The sequence below is a fragment of the Syngnathus acus genome, chromosome 14 (assembly GCF_901709675.1).
Source record: "Syngnathus acus chromosome 14, fSynAcu1.2, whole genome shotgun sequence".
In the NCBI taxonomy this organism is placed as follows: domain Eukaryota; kingdom Metazoa; phylum Chordata; class Actinopteri; order Syngnathiformes; family Syngnathidae; genus Syngnathus; species Syngnathus acus.
The window spans coordinates 9,275,982-9,292,666 of record NC_051099.1 but is presented as its reverse complement, the minus strand read 5'-3'; the positions used below and the strand labels follow the sequence as shown (position 1 = coordinate 9,292,666).

General features: G+C 52.6%; 2 protein-coding genes across 8 annotated transcripts in view; one reads left to right on the top strand and one right to left on the bottom strand.

The window, feature by feature from the left end:
* The first annotated feature begins 64 nt into the window (after positions 1-64).
* LOC119133949 (zygote arrest protein 1-like) lies at positions 65-2,131 on the top strand. Of its 2 annotated transcripts, none has more exons than XM_037270292.1 (4): positions 65-1,181; positions 1,433-1,525; positions 1,705-1,779; positions 1,890-2,131. In XM_037270292.1, the coding sequence occupies exons 1-4, from the start codon at positions 636-638 to the stop codon at positions 2,031-2,033; spliced, it is 858 nt and encodes a 285-aa protein (XP_037126187.1). In that variant the 5' UTR covers positions 65-635; the 3' UTR covers positions 2,034-2,131. The 2 variants fall into 2 exon arrangements, with proteins under 2 accessions (XP_037126187.1, XP_037126186.1); XM_037270291.1 differs by having other exon boundaries at positions 1,433-1,606.
* Positions 2,132-3,714: 1,583 nt separating this feature from the next.
* Positions 3,715-16,685, bottom strand: part of fryb (furry homolog b (Drosophila)) — a 31,527-nt gene continuing 18,556 nt past the window's right edge. For 4 of the 6 annotated variants that reach the window (XM_037270103.1, XM_037270098.1, XM_037270102.1 and 1 more), the window contains 34 exons: positions 14,089-14,235; positions 13,846-14,014; positions 13,686-13,776; positions 13,530-13,612; positions 13,304-13,454; positions 12,916-13,019; positions 12,528-12,619; positions 12,265-12,358; positions 11,978-12,197; positions 11,626-11,747; positions 11,333-11,520; positions 11,165-11,259; positions 10,310-10,508; positions 10,017-10,238; positions 9,707-9,905; positions 9,541-9,638; positions 9,298-9,468; positions 9,077-9,217; positions 8,794-8,979; positions 8,569-8,733; positions 8,394-8,468; positions 8,112-8,285; positions 7,924-7,932; positions 7,216-7,410; positions 6,783-6,923; positions 6,491-6,702; positions 6,200-6,404; positions 5,947-6,096; positions 5,781-5,879; positions 5,366-5,449; positions 4,789-4,806; positions 4,546-4,656; positions 4,239-4,468; positions 3,715-4,176 (listed from right to left, as the gene is read on the bottom strand). In XM_037270103.1, the coding sequence (XP_037125998.1) occupies positions 3,918-4,176; positions 4,239-4,468; positions 4,546-4,656; positions 4,789-4,806; positions 5,366-5,449; positions 5,781-5,879; positions 5,947-6,096; positions 6,200-6,404; positions 6,491-6,702; positions 6,783-6,923; positions 7,216-7,410; positions 7,924-7,932; positions 8,112-8,285; positions 8,394-8,468; positions 8,569-8,733; positions 8,794-8,979; positions 9,077-9,217; positions 9,298-9,468; positions 9,541-9,638; positions 9,707-9,905; positions 10,017-10,238; positions 10,310-10,508; positions 11,165-11,259; positions 11,333-11,520; positions 11,626-11,747; positions 11,978-12,197; positions 12,265-12,358; positions 12,528-12,619; positions 12,916-13,019; positions 13,304-13,454; positions 13,530-13,612; positions 13,686-13,776; positions 13,846-14,014; positions 14,089-14,235 (4,899 nt within the window). In that variant the 3' untranslated portion in view covers positions 3,715-3,917. The remainder of the gene's footprint in view (positions 4,177-4,238; positions 4,469-4,545; positions 4,657-4,788; positions 4,807-5,365; positions 5,450-5,780; positions 5,880-5,946; positions 6,097-6,199; positions 6,405-6,490; positions 6,703-6,782; positions 6,924-7,215; positions 7,411-7,923; positions 7,933-8,111; positions 8,286-8,393; positions 8,469-8,568; positions 8,734-8,793; positions 8,980-9,076; positions 9,218-9,297; positions 9,469-9,540; positions 9,639-9,706; positions 9,906-10,016; positions 10,239-10,309; positions 10,509-11,164; positions 11,260-11,332; positions 11,521-11,625; positions 11,748-11,977; positions 12,198-12,264; positions 12,359-12,527; positions 12,620-12,915; positions 13,020-13,303; positions 13,455-13,529; positions 13,613-13,685; positions 13,777-13,845; positions 14,015-14,088; positions 14,236-16,685) is intronic. The other 2 variants (XM_037270099.1, XM_037270101.1) reach the window with 2 other exon arrangements.

Sequence of the window (16,685 nt, the reverse complement as noted above, 5' to 3'; positions counted from 1 at the left end):
CAAAAGCATGCAAAAGGTCTAACGAAATATACACAGCTTTCATTGAATAACTTATATACATAAATACATATACATCTCGTGGTTGACAAATACTAAGTCTTAGTGGGAGAGTTGCAGCGAAAGACTTTTGAAGTTCCCGTAAAAAGAAAATACAAGGAAACCTGCCTGAAAATAAAGTGAATCGATATTTGATTTTGTCTCAAGCCAAACGTAGTAATGTGATAGGGGGCGCTCCAACACAACATTTTGAGGCACATCGCACGCGCTGCAGAAAACAGAGATGACAAATATTTACGAGGCATTTGTTTTCAAGGAAGGCCATTTACTAATAAATTGGAGCATTCTATTTAAAAATTATAATAGTGACAAAGGAGTTCACAAATGAGGAACCGTATGTACTTGAGTATCCAGGAAATATTAATATAGATTAAAATGTATAAAGATAAGCATTTGATTCAGCGATTCTAACCTAAGAATGGCCTTTTTCTAAAAACCCATAGTCTTCCATTCCACTTAAAGGAACTTTGGAACACTGGCCCAGTCCCCAATCAGCTAATTGGCGTCCGCTCCGTCTAATCACGTGGTATAAACCCAAACGGGCACGCCTTGCTCAGTTTTCACTCCGTGGCTCCAGGATGGAGGGCTTCCCGACCACCTTCCCTCCGCCCTACGGCGTGGTGTGCGCCCCCGCCGCGGGCCCGATCCCGACCCCGGGGAGTGTCTGCTGGCCCAAGCGGGAGGCGCGCTTCGTGACGCCGCACGGTGTCAACTACCTGGAGCTGTGCAAGGCCATCCTGGGCCAGGCTTGGCCGGCCCCCGCAGCCCGAACCCGAGACTGCGGCGTGCAAGTGAACGCCAAAGTGGACAAGACAGTGCAGTGCTCCCTGGGGCCCAAGACGCTGCTTGGCTTGGGGGAGCGGGGGGAGGAAGAGGAGGACAGGGACGAAGACTGCCCTGGTGGCGGCAGCGACAAGACTCCTTCAGTGAGCCAGCTGCGCTTCTTCACCCGACCGGTGTCTATCTACTCGCCCGTGTTCGAGCGCGGCTTTCACATGGAGCTCGCAGAGGAAGAGGCGCGTGACGAGGAAAAGGAGCACGAGCACGAGCGGGAGGGGAGCAAACATCCGGAACAGGTCCACAAGGCCACTGTTCATCGGGCCAACAGGGGCTCCAATTTACAGGTTTTTGTCGTTCTCCCAAAAATTCCATTTGATATTAGTGATAGGATCTGGAAACAAATGCACCGGCGACATTCTAGGTTTAAAACAAAAACTACATTCACGTACAGTGCATACTTCTTGTATAACAGAAGTGCTCAAAAAATGTGCATGTGGGTGGAATTTACACAGCTAAACTAATTTATATTGGTGTAGTGTTAAATATTCAGTGGGTCAACTCATTTACGATGTGAATGTGTGTCTGTGCTGTGTAGTTTCTGGACCAGAGGTACGGCTTCTTCCACTGCAAAAAGTGTAACATCCGGTGGGAGAGTGCTTACGTGTGGTGCATCTCGGGAACCAACAAGGTTAAGTCACTGACTGAGGACACTAAAAGTCTGCACACCCCTGTTCAAATGCAAGGTTCTTGCAACATGCAGAAAAAAAGAGTGAGATAAATTACCCTGAAAAGTGTAACTGATTTGAACCTGGCTTGTTTGAATGTTAATTTTTCCATGAGTATTAACCATGTGATGCATCACCACAGGTGTACTACAAGCAGCTCTGCCGGAAGTGTCAGGTGGGCTTCAACCCCTACAGAGTGGAGTCCATCATATGCAAGGTAGGCAGAGCTGCATGATTGAGGAAGGCGTGTCATTCCTGTGTTGCATTTTTGACACTTGCATGTGGTGTCAATATGAAAGTGCGCACCTTTACCGTGTGGTGTTCCAGGGCTGCTCCGAGACGTGCTGCAGCTGCGAGAAGAAGCAGAGACACATCAACATGACCAGGCCTCACCGACAGGATCTGTGCTGCCGATGCCGGGGCACCAAGCTCTCCTGCGACGCCACCTACAGCTTCAAATACATTGTCTAATGTTGTGACGGCCATGACTTGTTGGGCGGGCGCTCTCCACGTCTCCTTGTCGTTTTTCCACAGAATAAACTAAGTGCATCTCAAGGGTGGACTCTGAATTCTTGTCTTGTTACTTACTTGATAAAGCACTGCCTTCACTGGAGAAATTTTTTTTTGTTTTTTTTGCTGCTCACCTGCGACCCAAATGAGGGTTAGCTTTGTGAGAAAACTGATGCTTTGTTTCAACTTTTACTCTGAACTGAAAAGGCTGTCACACAACGGCTGTAAAAGTATTTACAAATTGGAGAAAACCAACTTCAATCTAACAAGCTTGTTTTCTATTTTGAAAAATGTGCAACTTCTTGTTCGTCGGCATGCGCGCTCACTCGCGCACTCCATACATACTTCAGCAGCGCAGTCAAACAAATCAAGTTTCATATTTCTCACTAATAAATATTTGCAACACACCATCTGGGACGCATGCAGGTCACATGACTGATGCGGGACACGGGGGAGTGATCAGTCGCACACTTTGTCAGTGCTGAATGTCAGCAGACTCACGCACAATTATTAATCTATACAAAGACGCACGGAAATTGCTACAGTTTTGACATCCAGGCTAAGCGTGGAAGGGGAGAGTTGGAGGTGTGACTACTAAGGTGCTACAGGGTTTAGGGTGGCGGTAACGCAGAAAGTCTGTCGTTTCTGTCACCTCGGGTCAAGTTTTTCCAGCGTGCTGTTTCTTACAGTAGACTAACACTTCCTCCTGTAGGTCTGCTTAGTGCAGGGGTCACCAACCTTTCTTAAACCGAGAGGTACTTCCTGGGTACTGATTAAGGCTACCAGTTTGACACACACTTCTAAAATAGCCAATTTGCTCAATTTGGCTTTCGCTATGTGTTATTGTCATTTCCAGTTCACGTGTGTGATTTTAACAAGAATAGCAAAAATACAGTCAAACCTTGGTTTTTGACCACAATCCGTTCCAGAAGGCGGTTCGAGAAGCGAATCGGTCGAATTCCGAATCTATTTTTCCCATAACAAATAATGGAAACAAATGTAATCCTTTTCAAGACAAAAAAACCCCGCCTTTTTTAAGCATTTTTTCATTTGCGCATATTTGTCTGATCGCGCAACTGCAGCGCACCGCCGAACGCGCAACCGTAGCGAGTCGCCGACCGCGCAACTGCACTGCGCTGGTCGCATTATTGTGACAGAGCCGTCGCTAAAATTTAGAAAATATTTTTAAAGTCCTGATGTACTTTCCAAAATTTAAGTGGACCTCAGTGCGCAGGGAGCTTAATTTGGTCCGATCGCGCAAACGCAGCGCGCGGGCGCTCACTGTCGCATTGCTTTAAGAGCGTCTTTGTGTTTTAGGATGGCTTTACTGCTCCCACTTGCTTTCTTTGGAGGCATGATTAGGGGTTAATACAATCCTCAAAGTAACGAAAATACAATAACAACGGAGTCAGTCGGCATCCGGGCCGCGCGGTCGGGTTTTCTCGGGTCCTCCCGGCTCCTCTCGCGAGGTTCGACCTCCGAATTTTGTTCGACAACCGAAGCAAAAAAATCTCGAATTTTTTGTTCGAATTCCGATTTGTTCGAGAACCGGGACGTTCGAAAACCGAGGTTTGACTGTAAAATAAATAGATGCAGCTCACTGACAAGTGCCCGCGGGCACCATGTTGGTGACCCCTGGTGGGGAAAATCTGGGACGGGGGCCTTGACGGCCGTCCTCGTCTTGGCGTCGCAGTTAGCGCTAGCATCAGGTCTGTATGTCGGGCTTTGGGCAGATTTGGTTGCAACGTTACTGTGGGCGGGCAAACAAAGAACAACCGGGGGAAAGTCTAGAAGCGGTTAGAGAAGGCGCCGGGAAGCGTCGCTGGGAGGTGGCTGGCTCCACTGTCAGAGGCTGGTGCCGGAGGCGCTGGAGTCTGGGAGGTAGGTGGTGACCACGCGGTAGCCCTGAGCGCGGCGGATCATGTCACGGATCTCGCCGTTGAGCTCCAGCAGCTTGGAGCAGATCAGGCCAAGGTCCTGACGAGAGCCCACCAGGGCGATGGTGCCCGTCTGGCCCAAAGTCTGGTGCCGGAAGTACACATTGAGCAGAGTCTGGACTTCCTTCTCGGCGGCGCCACCGAACACGCTGTGAGGCCACCGCCGCCTGGAACGAGCATAGACCTCGAATGTGGCTCCGATTCCCTGTTTGCTCCCTTTTTTGCCTACCTGCACTCTTGAATGTAGCGGACGGCCTTGGTGAACTCGTGGTTCCTGAGACACTCCAGGATGGCCTTGACCGCCGCCTCCGACGATGGGAAAGTGGGCACGGCCATCGCAGCCACATGGGCGTGAAGCGAGTGGGCTGGGTGTTCGCGCTCCAGGTCGCTGGCCACCGCCGCCTCCGCCGCCTGAAGGCAGCAGCGGAGCTCGCTCAGCTCCCGGGACATGTTGAGCAGCTAAAATGACAAGGATACAAACGGGACTTCTTTGCAGGAAGGACACGCACCAGCTACTCCCGTGGAATTATGTTCACCTCGGGCACGGAGCTGATGGCGTGAACTTGGCCGATGAGCGAGCAGTAGGACTGGAAGAGCAGCAGAAGCTGGAAGTGCAGCTTGTACAGCCTCTGGCACAACTCCAGTTGCTGCAAAAGTCAAGCGGAACACCGGTTGGGACGTGAAGGGCACCACCGCGGCGGCGGCAACGACGGCATCAACGCGATTGCAGCGCGCATGCTGAAATCACAAGCGCCATAGCAAGGAGAAGAAGAACTTACGGCCAGAGACTCCATTTGCTAGAGTGTGAGAGCGTGTTAGAGGAAGACAATAGCATCAGTCAGACACAGACTCGCCCAGACTAGCGTTAGCTTCCGCTCAATGACAATAATGGGGGGGGGATATTTGTGTTTGCTACTTTTGGTGGCTTGGTGATCAAACAAAATGCAATTGAACACGTTTGTTATTCTTTGACAAACAGACACGATTGAGACATCCGGCGACTTGGACTAAAGGGCAGTCTCAAGACTTTGTCAAGACTAAAAGCAGACCGAATCTGGCTATTTATTTATTTATTTATTTATCTATCTATTTATTTTTATGTTCAATGTTTTAGCAGGTAAGTCAATTGAGAACACTTTCTCATTTACAATGGTGACCTGGAGGCAAGGTGTGTTAAGTGTCTTGCCCAAGGACACAATGACACGTGACTGTGACAAAGTTAGGGTCGAACCGCCAACCCTCCGGTTACTAATCGACCCGCTCTACTGCCTGAGCCACGACCGCCACAAATATTTCAGATTGTTGACAAAGCCCAGCACAAACAGGAACAGAGTATGAAGAGAGAGAGTTGCCTACTTTCTCTTCAGAGTCTCCAGGCTGGCACGTGACCACACCGTCACCGGGGCACCTGGGAAATGTGTCCTTACAGCTGCGCAGCCACTGAAGAACACAACAAAGGACAGGGTTAGGGTCATCTTGCCATCGCGGTTAACATTCTGTGTGCTGGCCCTTGCGTGGATTTTCAGTTCATACTTTTTGATAGTTTCAAGAACATTTGCACCCCTTTGGTCCCCGTTTAATTCTTGGTTATTTCCGTTCCAGGAACTTTTCGTTCTTGGGTGCAGAAGCTGTACCATAATTGCTGTGCTACAAGGTGGCAACCGGATCTGTTTGTTCCAGAGGTCCCGTGCAAGGTCTGCTCTGGGCCATCGTACATTTCAACAGCGGTTCCACACACAATGCCGCTCTGAAAGTTGCTTGCTATTTTTACCGTGACTGCCGCGTCTTCTTTTGTGTTGTAGGTGTCCAGGTACTCCTGAAGCTCCAGCGCGCTGAACTTCATCTTCTCCAGGAGGCCATAAGACATGATCTAAAAAGCAGGAGATGTGAAGCCAATGTCGGCAGCAAGCGCCTCACGGCAAGCACGTTGAACTCACGGTGTCTGCATCAATGTATATGGTCGGGCAGTCCGAGCAGGAGGTCAGCATCTGAGAGGACTTGAGGAACTTGGAACCAATCCCCCTCAAGCCCTCGCCAAGGTAGGAAGCCACGTCCGTGGTCAAAGTGCAGAACTTTCCTTGGAGGTTCTGAAAAAGGTGAGATGACAAGAAGGCGGGAAAGCAGATCGGGAGCCATGCTTTTCCAAATGGACCTCCATTTGAGCCAGGAAAAACATTTGGGGGGCCTCACCCTGAAGAGTGACGAGAAGACCTGGAAGGTGTAGACGGCGCAGGAGCCGTCCGAGTCGGTCACCAACTGGTTGACATGACAGCGCCATGCCTCCTCCGCGTCGTCGCATACAGCCGGCTGGAAGGCGGCCAAGATGGCGGAGAAAAACGGGGACGGCGGCGGCGGGAAGCCCAGGTCCTCCAAGTCATCCACGTCGTCACGTAGACTGTCACCGCGGTTGACTGGGTTAGCATCCTCTTAGATCGGTCACAAGCAAGTTCACTTGAACTTGCGACAAAACATGGCATTCACCTGGGCAGACTGTTGGGGTCTAGAAAGTCCAGCGGCGGTTGGCAATAGTCAGGCCGACGCTCTGGATGAGATGTGCGGACCCGCGCTTGCCCCGTCAGCTCCAAGGTGAAGCTCTCCCCGCAGTCGGAGCCAGCGGCGAGCTCGTTGGTGCTCAGGGACAGCTCGTCGTCCTGAGCCTGAGTGTCGTCGTCGTCACCGCCGCACGATCTCGCCTGCCGAGGACACAGTGCACACTGTCAGCGCACACAAACAAACTGTCCCAGCCATTGCAAAGTGCTGCACGGACTCCTACATGGAGGCCACTGAGGTGGTCATGCAGCAGCACCCCCGGGCCCGGTGTGGCGACGCCCAAGGACTGCGGCTCGGCAGACGTATCGTATGACGTGGACAGAGAGTCCGTGCGGTTGGTCTCGTCCGATGGAGACGGATTGGTCTGCAAGCGAAAATCGGCAGTGTAGGATGACAAACACATATTCGGGGAAAGTCAGTCATTGTTTTGGATATACATTTTCGTGAATATATATAAAGAATATATTTCTTTCTGGATTTGTCGCACATTCTCTGGAGGGGCTGCAAACTATGTAACTATGGTGAGTAGGTTCTTTTAGACACAAGTTGAGCTTTGTTGCCACCTTGGTGCAAAAGAGCCACGTTGAAGCGTTGTGATCTGGGGCAGCATTTAACACCATTGACTCCATTACGTGGCGCTAGCGGGTCCTACGCACCAGCTGCGAATGCGACAGGCTCCGGCTGGCGGAAGACTCCTCTTCCTCGGAGGACTCCTCGGAATCATGGGGGTCTTCGTGTCCCAGGCTAGGCGTGCTCCCCGAATGCTGGCTCTCCTCCAGCAGGTCGCCTAGCTCGGTGCTGTCCAGGGATCGGCGCCGCACACCCCAGTTGAAGTTGTCCACCGTCTCGCCCTTGAGGGAACGCACACAAGAACAGCATCCGGCGGGGAGGGGAAGTGAAGAAAGAGGGAGAAGCGGTGACGGCGCCCAATGTTGGCTCATTAAGATTCGTGTCGATGAGGCCTACGCCTCGGTTTGTTCCACCGCCGAGCGCAAACGTCGAGTCACAAATATGCCGGTCGACAGATTCACATAGAGGTGGGCTCACTTTTGTTTCCTGCGCATTCGACATTGGTAACGTGCCTTCGTACGTAGGGGGCAGGAAATTCACACCGCTACAGTAATTGTGCACTGACAACTTTACAATGTGCCCATTTCTCCAGTGTAGTCCCAAGAAGAGACATCAGCAAATGTTTATCAAGGAGTGTTCACTTTTATGAGCTTACGTCCTGTTGTTTTGCAACTTTTACACGAGCAATGCATGTGCCCCACGTGCTTGTTTGAACCATTGGCAAAAGAGCCCAAGGACCAACGCAGCTGTGAGAGTAAAAGCTCATGTCGATGCTGAATGTGAGCAAAACGTACCTGGAGTTCCTGGGCAGCGCGGGGGGAGAAAGAGAGAAACTCGGTTAGACAGAGACAGGCAGCGAGAGCCATAAAGCCAACATTTCTAATATATGGTGTACTTGTGTTGTAGGGGGGGATGAAGTCATATTACCTTGATGAGAAAATGCGAGGTTAACATGAAAGAAGCCCGGGCTGGTTGAGCTCACCTCGCCGTCCTCCAGCTCCACATCCAGGAAGTCAAAGTCTCTGAAAACTCTGAACTGCTGCTCGCTGGCCGTGTCCTCCAGCGTGTCCTCCCTGGTGCCGCCCTCCTCCGACGACACGCCGCTCTCACGCACTTCCATCATCATGTCCAGGTCGCCGCAGGATGAGAAGATCACCTGATGGTGGAAAAAAAAAAGGCAGAGATATTGCCCACAGAAATGCACTCCGCCGTTGCCCACAAAAAGCATTCCACCGTCGCCCCAGAGGAAAGTGAGGCAGATTACTGAAGGGTTCTTGGTCAGTCCAACTTCTTGTCCACACAGTGAAAGAACGTTCACCAGCTTCTCTCTGGTCCGCTTCTGAGGAAGAGATGGAAACAAAATCATCAAAGTCAAACCCTTGCAAAGGGCACAAAGACAAAACCAGCTTTTAAAAACACATTTTAGATTGGGTAGCGACCTGAGAATACTGAGGTTGTCTCCAGCTGACAGGAACCAGGATGGTATTGGAGTTGGACCCCGAAGAGGTGGACGAGGTGCTGCGGGTGACGGCCATGGCTCGGGCCTTGCCCTCCCTGACGCCGGAGCCCTGGAGCGCGTCGAAGCGCCGCCCAATCACTGGCGTCTGCAAAGAGAAGCGGCGTCAGCAACAGTGGCCTCAAAAGCCCACGGGAGCCGTCCTCACCTCGGAGATGTCGAAGGTGAAGTCCAGGGTTTTCCCAGGCAGCGCCTTGGCCGAGCCGTCCCACACTCTGCTCACCTCCAGGTTGGAGATGTCGCCGTGGGCTTGGCCGTACACCGGGTGCACCAGGCTGGCCGAGCGCGACACCACCAACTTCAGAATGTTCAGGGCGTCCTTCCAGTGCACCGTCTGTGGGGACGCGCACTTTTCAGCTCAAACTGTCTGTTGGCTAGCTGGCTTGGTTTTTCTTCTTGTGGTTCTTTTCTCCCGATTGACGGACACTGACTTGCACAAACTTCTCGATGGTCTTGGTGACGTCTGCATTGAACTGCTTGACGTGCACGGCGCTTAGGTCCATGTGGCTGAGCAAGCAGTAGATGATCTGAAGGAGCGACTGCTGCATGGCGGGAAGGCCTTTATCCAGTAGCTGCAAGGACAGGCCAGCAATGGATGGACGGTTACACGGGCGCGCAGCCGCCACAGCACATGCCAAACGAGAGCCCGCACCTCCGCCATGTAGGTGACCATGTTGAGCGTGATGTCGGAGAAGGCCTCGTGGAGGTAGCGGCACACTACGCTGACCCAGGAGAAGGGGTCCCGCGTGTACGAGCGCGTCTTGTACAGCGTCATCACGTGGGCCAGGTGGGACAGCTTGGTGTTCTTCTCCACCAAACACACCTGCCGGCCGGAAAGGAGCAGATGATGGATGTGCTCCAGCCAAAAGCTAACATGAGGTTGCGTATCCTTCACCTGTGCAATTCTCTCCGCACTCTCCTTGCAGAACTGCGTGGGGTGCCCAAAGTGCTGCACCAGGTGCGGCAACAGACACAGCACGTTGAGCGGGAAACCTATGGCAGGGCCAGCTCCAGTCAGTGCCGCCATGCGGAAAGAAGGCGACGTAGACGGACTGTCCTACCCAGAGACTGCGAGCTGTCCACCACCGGCACGCGGGAGACGGGCGTGAGCTGGCAGAAGAGCTGCAGGGTGAGGTCGGATGTGGCCTGGGAGGTGAAGCCCTTCAGCAGGAGCTGTTGGATGCCCGAGAAGCCGCTCCACCTCAGCTGAGCCTGAAGCTTCTCCAGACGCTCACGGTTCTCTGCCCGGTCCAAAGGCACCTGGCAAAGAGAGTCCAGGAGGATGCAGAGTCCGAAGTGCGTCTTCGTCGATTCAGAAGCCACGGCACGCTGCGCTCAGCCTCCTCTGATGCTTGAGCGGGCAGCCCGTACCTTGGACAGGAGCTTGTGCACCAGGCGCAGTGACATCTGGTACTCAAATTCAAAGTCCGACTCCATGAGAGAGACTGCCACCCAGAAGACAGTGGCCAGTATGGAAGACGGGTGCGACACGTGGGCAGGGTCTGACAGGACGCTGGGATCAATGCGATTGGTGGAGGAGGCACAGGAGCCCGGGCCCCTGCCCGCCCGTGCCAGGCCATGACTGGTGCAGGCCTGGCAAAACATGCGCAAGACCACGTGACGCAAATGGGCGTGCCAAATGTGCAAAACCAGCAAATCCTTGCCTGAATACGGTCCAGAGTGGCACTGCGAGGGGGTTCGCCGGACTGGTAGCCGCACTCGCCAAACTTTTTGGGTACCGAGTAGGAGCGTTGGTGGCGCTGAGACGACAGGGCCGCCAGCCCCGGGCTGGGGAAGTTGAGCTGTCCCGTGCTCTTCCGGTTCATCAGCTTGTCGCTCAGTGCAAAGTCGGGAGACGACGTCCTGTGAGTGAGCATGACAGCATGTTAGCATTGATAGAGTTTTCCCCACTCTATCTTTTATGCAAGAACCACACACGAGACAGTTTGCTCATTTTACGCTTGCAAGTGGAGAAATCCATCAGCACCCTGTGTGGTACAGTGGTGCTTGAAAGCAGTCTAACTTTTGCCTCTTGCAAGAGAATATTTATTGAGAGAAAGCAGGCTGGGGGTGAGAGTGAACATGTGTCGGTGGTCACCCCGCAAACCGGTTAATCAGTGCAGAGGGTCTTACCTCTTTGTTTTACAAGGTTGTGGAAACAGATACTAGAGGAGCATTTTAGATAACTAACTAAGCAAGAATGTTCCCACATCATTTGAACATTTTCAACAACTGCAGGGACTTTCAACGAGTCAAGAAAAAGTGGAAGGTTTTAACAAAGTTAATGATTCTAGTCAACATTCCAACATAATCATACGTTCAAAATAATTTGTCAACCCTAACAAGCGTGACTGTAGGGGGAAAAATATCCTCTATCAATCTTGCACGTGTTGTATCGGCAGACTGCCTGTTAGCAGCGTCAGCAGTCCCGGAGCGCTGCGTTAGCACTGTCGGGGGCGCACTCGAGCCTACTTGCAATCGTTTGCATTTGATGAACGCGTGTAAGTGCAGATGGTAACCTGGTGAGCGCCGCCATTAGGTCGCTGTTCTTCAGACACTCGGCCAGGTTGACCACCACCGATTCCAACGTGAGCAGCACTTCCATCACGTAGCCCTGGCACACACAAAGAGGATAGCTGGTGGGGAGGAAGTGCTCCCAGCCCCTTTCTTGGCGGTGAGCCCCTCACCTGCACCTCGTCCCCGTGCTCGCCCACCACCTCTACGAGGCGAGACACCAGGTCGGACACGGCGTGGTTGTTGATGGGCTGCCCCAGCGCCCGGAACATCTGGAAGGAGCGACCGGCGTAGTGACGAGACGAGCTGCACAGCGCAGTCTGCAGCGCCACGTCGCTCAGCTGCTGCTCCAGGTGGAAGTCTGTGCCGCAATCACAAGTCGGCACTCTTACGGTGGGAGTCTTAGATGTCTTTCTTGGATCCAAGTTTGTACCTTTCCTTTTGGCAAATTTGTATCCACGCTCACCTGACTTAGACTCCTTGAAGACGGAGATGACGTGGCGCAGGAAGTTGGAGAGCTGCTCGGTGCTCTTGGAGTTTGGGTTTTTGGGTGTGATGTCCTCGTGCACCCACAGTGGCCCCACGGCTCTGAGCAACAAAAACACTTTACCCCAGGCACTAGGCATCTGGCACCGATAACACTACGCAGCACGTTAGAACGTGTACACTTTTAGAACGCCCCCACCCCCAGTGCGTTGTGTTATGTGGCCGGTCGGAATGAATCATTCCCAAAAGCATTTTTGATCTGCACTTGTCAAGAAAATCAACAAGACAGATTACTTTTGCCGCTGTCATAGCAAAGGGTGATGCGCGCGTACCTGGTGGAGAGGAACTCGATGAGTTTGTTGGTCTTCTCGTCCGTTTCGTGGCCTGCGTCTTCCAGGTCTTCCAGGTCGTCTGGCGTGACAACGGGAAGGTTGGCCACGCTGCCCGCTGCGCTGACACCACCCAGGCTGGCCGAGGATGAGTCGGACGCCGAGCCCAGGCCCGAATCGGCCGCGGGCGACGCCCGGCACTCCCGCAGGAAGTCAGGCACGTCTGAAACCGACGTGGGCTGTTTGTCCCGAGCGCTCGGGGCTCGGAGGACGGACAGCAAGGGTCTTACTGGAGCGCCGGCGGTTGCTGTGGTGGCCGGACTTGACGGTCAGGGTCTTGTTGTCGCTGCTCTCTCTGGTTAACATCAAGACCGAGGCGATCACCTGAAATGAGAGGAGAGGAAGCCCAAGTCAGGTGCTGGAGGAAGGTGGGGAGGAGAGGAAGCCGAAATCGGGTACATGAGGAAGGTGGGGAGGAGAGAAAGCTGAAATCGGGTGCTGGAGGGAGGTGGAAAGTTGGGTGCTGAAGAAAGAAGAGCCCTCCGAGCCTCACCTGAAAGTTGTTGTTACACGACAGCGCTATGAGGAGGTGCAGAAGGAGGCGCTTGCTGTGCTCGTAGACTTCCGGTCTGTAGTGGTCCAGGCCTGACAATGACACAACCATGACGCTCAACAATCCGCAGCCTCAAACCAAAAAGGCAGACCCATTTTTTGAGAGCTAAGATGGACTCGGTTGCTTCATAGCAGTGTTTTGTGGGGAGTTGTCAGCAGCCGCACAACACCACGTGTGCTTTTCTCTGGGTGCTGCCATGCAAGCGGTAGACCTCACTGTCAAACACCAACGCCACTCATTATTTCATGTCTCATCTTATCAGTGAGGGCATTACACAAGACTTGGATGCAATCAATGTGCGTGTGTGCATGTGTGAGTTTGTTGGCACCCAAGAAGAGCGCGTGCAGCAGCAGGGGAAGGTGCAAAGCCCAGTCTTCTCTCACGCTGTGATCCACCACCATTTCTGTCATGAAAATGACGGCCACATTACACCTAAAAACACCCACACACACCAAAACACACACACGCACACACACACACCAAAACACACACACCAAAACACACACACACCAAAACACACACATCAAAATCAAAAATGTAATCGTGGGGCACAATTTTCACGGACAAAGCATTTTGGTAGCATGATATTTTGATGACGTCCCTGCCTAATGACATTTTCACTTTCAGCAGCTTTCCAACCCGAGTGATCCTTGCTCTCGTCTTAAGTTCTCTGCGTGACCTTCCTTCCGCACGTTAGCCAGTTTTGTCAGGCGCACCTGTGCAGGGGTCCCCTGGGCGTGACGGTCTCGGGCAGATAGTCCACCAGCGGTGCCCAGCAGCCACCATTTACGGGCATGGGCAGCGGTTGAGGGCGGTTCGTCTCCAGGACGCTCAGCAGCCAGGCAGCGTATGGCGGGAGAGGGTCAGCTGGGGGGTGAAACGTTAAAACCGTTCAAATCCCAATGCGTATACGATACGAGAGCATTTCGGCAAACTGGCTACTTTTCTCGTCCTCGTAGGAACCTCCTGAGCTGTTGCTGTAGCGGGACTCCAGCCTGTTGTGCGCCCTCGCCCTCCTGTAACAGCTCCACACACACACACATTGCTGTCATGCTGAGTCCATATAAGGTATATCAAAATAGTACAATGCAGACTGACCGCTCGTCACTCTCCCTGAGCAGTTTGCTTTCATCTGTGTCCAGCAGGTTCTCCTGTCCGACCACAACGGTGTTGCTGCTGGAGGCAGTGCCTACACAAGCGCATGTGCGTGTCAAGTCCAAGTATCGGGAGGAGGATGGTGCGCGGGGTGGGGGCTCACCCGTCTGCGAGGTGGGTGCCTTGTTGCTGGCAGCAAATCGGTAGAAAGGCGGGTTGTCGCAGTGCAGTACCACGGGGTTAACAGGGTCGGTCTGCTGAAGCTCAAACAGGAGCTCCTCCATGGTCTGGATGGTGTTGTTCCGACACAAGTAGATCACCACCTTCTTGATCTGCAAACACACACGTTTAGCGTTGAATGCGAAATGCCAGCGCAAGGTGGCAAATGGTGGCTCCGATGACTGACATAAGGTAAGAGTGTGGTGTCACTGCTGACTCCACACAAGCTGATGAGAAACTGCAGGGTGATCCTCAGGTTGTTGCTCCAGCGTTCATTCGACACCAAAGCGTTCCAAGCACTCTCCATCTCCGGCCCGGGCACCTCGTCGCCGTACTGCAGAAAACAAAAGAGTACGGACGCAGACATATCATGGAACATCCACTTTTTTGCTTTTATATTCATTTTATTGTGCACTTTGAGTCTTCAAGATTGTAAAAAAGTGTAATCTATCCCTCCATGTGTTACAGAGATACTTTTATGATCTGTTCGGGGGCTATATTTTACTCCGTTCGGTTTTACTCCATTTTTTTATTTTTAGTATTTTTATCTATTACGTCACATTCTTTGAGGCGGGACTACCAAACAAGGTAATGGGTGTGGCCAAACGGTTTTGCAAATCCGCCATCTTTATTACTCTGAGAGACGTTTGTAGTCCAAACAACTCAAGGATGCCAAAGTGGAGAGATCAAAATGTGTCACATCTCGTCCCCAGCCGTTCCACTATGTGTCTGTTGTCATGGTTTCTTTCTGTGTGCTCGCCCCTCCCCTCCTGTGTGCCCATGATTAGTCTGATTATTCTCACCTGCCTCTTGTTACCTGTCGTGTATATAAGTCCTGTCTGCCCCTCACGCCCCGTAGGATCATTAATGTCTTCATGTTTCACGTCTTTGTCGGTCAGTCCTGTTGTTGGTTTTGTTAGTAAGTCATGTCAGTTTACCGAGTCTTTTGAGTTTGCTTCAATAAACCCTGGTCCAAGCTGCACTTGGTCGCCCTGCTCCATTCCTTCCGTGACAGAATGATCCGACCACTACAGCGACCAGCACTTGGACCCTCCTCCACCACAGCTGTGACACCCGATCCACGTCCGTCGTCCGAGCTTGTTCCAGCGCCATGGGCTCCGCGGCCGCCATCGGACTTCGCTCACGCGACGCCAGACCCACGGCCGCGATCGGACTTCGCTCCCGCGACGCCGAACCCGCGGCCGCCATCGGAGTGCCTCCCGGCGGCATGAGACTTGCAGCCGTCATCGGGCTCCACCCCAGCGTCGCAGGACCCGCGGGCATCGCCAGACTTCAAGCCAGCTGCGCCGAACCTGCGATTGTCCCTGGCCCCGCTCCCACTGCTGCGGCGCATGGTGGCTCTTGCCGCTGCGCACTGCTCCGCCTTCCGAATCCCACTGATCGCGGTCCGGACTTCCAAACTCCGCCGATTGCAGCTCTGACTTCTCGAATGCCACCGATTGCGGCAATGACTCCGCGAATGCCGCGATTGCGGCAATGACTCCGCGAATGCCGCCGATTGCGGTCCTGACTCCCCCGAATGCCGCCGATTGCGGTCCTGACTCCCCCGAATGCCGCCGATTGCGGTCCTGACTCCCCCGAATGCCGCCGATTGCGGTTCATGTCCCCAGAGTTGCCGCCGAGCGCGGTTAGAACTTTGCCATGGCCGGTGAGCCCATTTGGACTGGTGCGCTCCCCCCCCACGCGGCGCACGGGGGTTTCGGTTTTTGTCTTCATGTCTTTTTGTTTCACGTCTTTGTCGGTCAGTCCTGTTGTTGGTTTTGTTAGTAAGTCATGTCAGTTTGCCGAGTCTTGAGTTTGCTTCAATAAACCCTGGTCCAAGCTGCACACTGTCGCCCTGCTCCACTCCTTCCGTGACAAAATGTTTCGTTGTTGGATGCATAAATCCACACAACTCATTGCACCATCCCCCAGTATCAGAACCTCAAAGAAGTGCCTGGTCTTAAAGCAGTGTTCCCACATCTGTGGGCAAAGTCCTGCTTGTTCAAGGATGAGTGTTTCAGAAATCTTTTGTCAGTATAGAGAAGGATTCGCCTGAAAGACTTTGTTTCGTTGATGGTTCAATTCCTTCAATCTATGGAAACAACGGACACACTAAGTTTGAGATGACACAAATAGTAAACTCTATTTCACTTTAATAATATTGCGTGTTTATGATGCCCTCGTTTTTATAGCATTAGCATCGGTCTTTCTACTGATTTTAGAGCTGTACGCTCTGTTTTCACTTCTTGTGGGTGTATTTCGAGTCGTATCAGATGAATTGCATCGAAGGTGCTGTATTGTTCTTGGGTAACATCGGTTTAAAGTCCGCTTTCCAGGCGCCGCTGGGTTGGACTCTGTTCTCGATATGGCCTTCTTCCACCGGGAACGGTCCATGGCCATCTCGTGGTTGATGCCGAGTGCCTAAGAAAAACATGTCGGCTGCCACGGCCATCTGCCAGGTCTTTTTAGGTCGGCCACTGGGTCTTGTTCCCTCTACGTTATACGACATAACTTTCTTCACCCAATCGTTCTCATCATTCCTCACTACATGTCCGTACCATTGCAGTCTGCCTCTCCTCACCACAGCCACTATGGCCTCCACTCCCATCTTCTTTCTCAGCTCTGCACTGGTCTTTTCCTCCCTCATTGACACACCACACATCCATCTGATCATCCTCATTTCTGCTCAAACACAATGTGTTAAACGCATTTGTTAGCTTTTCGCTAATGCTAGCATTAGCTTACTGGTTAAGTTGACCCGCAGTGCTTGTTTCCAAGACG

Coding starts and splice junctions, on each gene's coding strand:
- LOC119133949 (XM_037270291.1), top strand. CDS start 636: ATGGAGGGCTTCCCGACCACCTTCCCTCCGCCCTACGGCGTGGTGTGC. Junction 1,182..1,432: donor ACAGGGGCTCCAATTTACAG/GTTTTTGTCGTT, acceptor TGTGCTGTGTAG/TTTCTGGACCAGAGGTACGG. Junction 1,607..1,704: donor GCAACATGCAGAAAAAAAGA/GTGAGATAAATT, acceptor GCATCACCACAG/GTGTACTACAAGCAGCTCTG.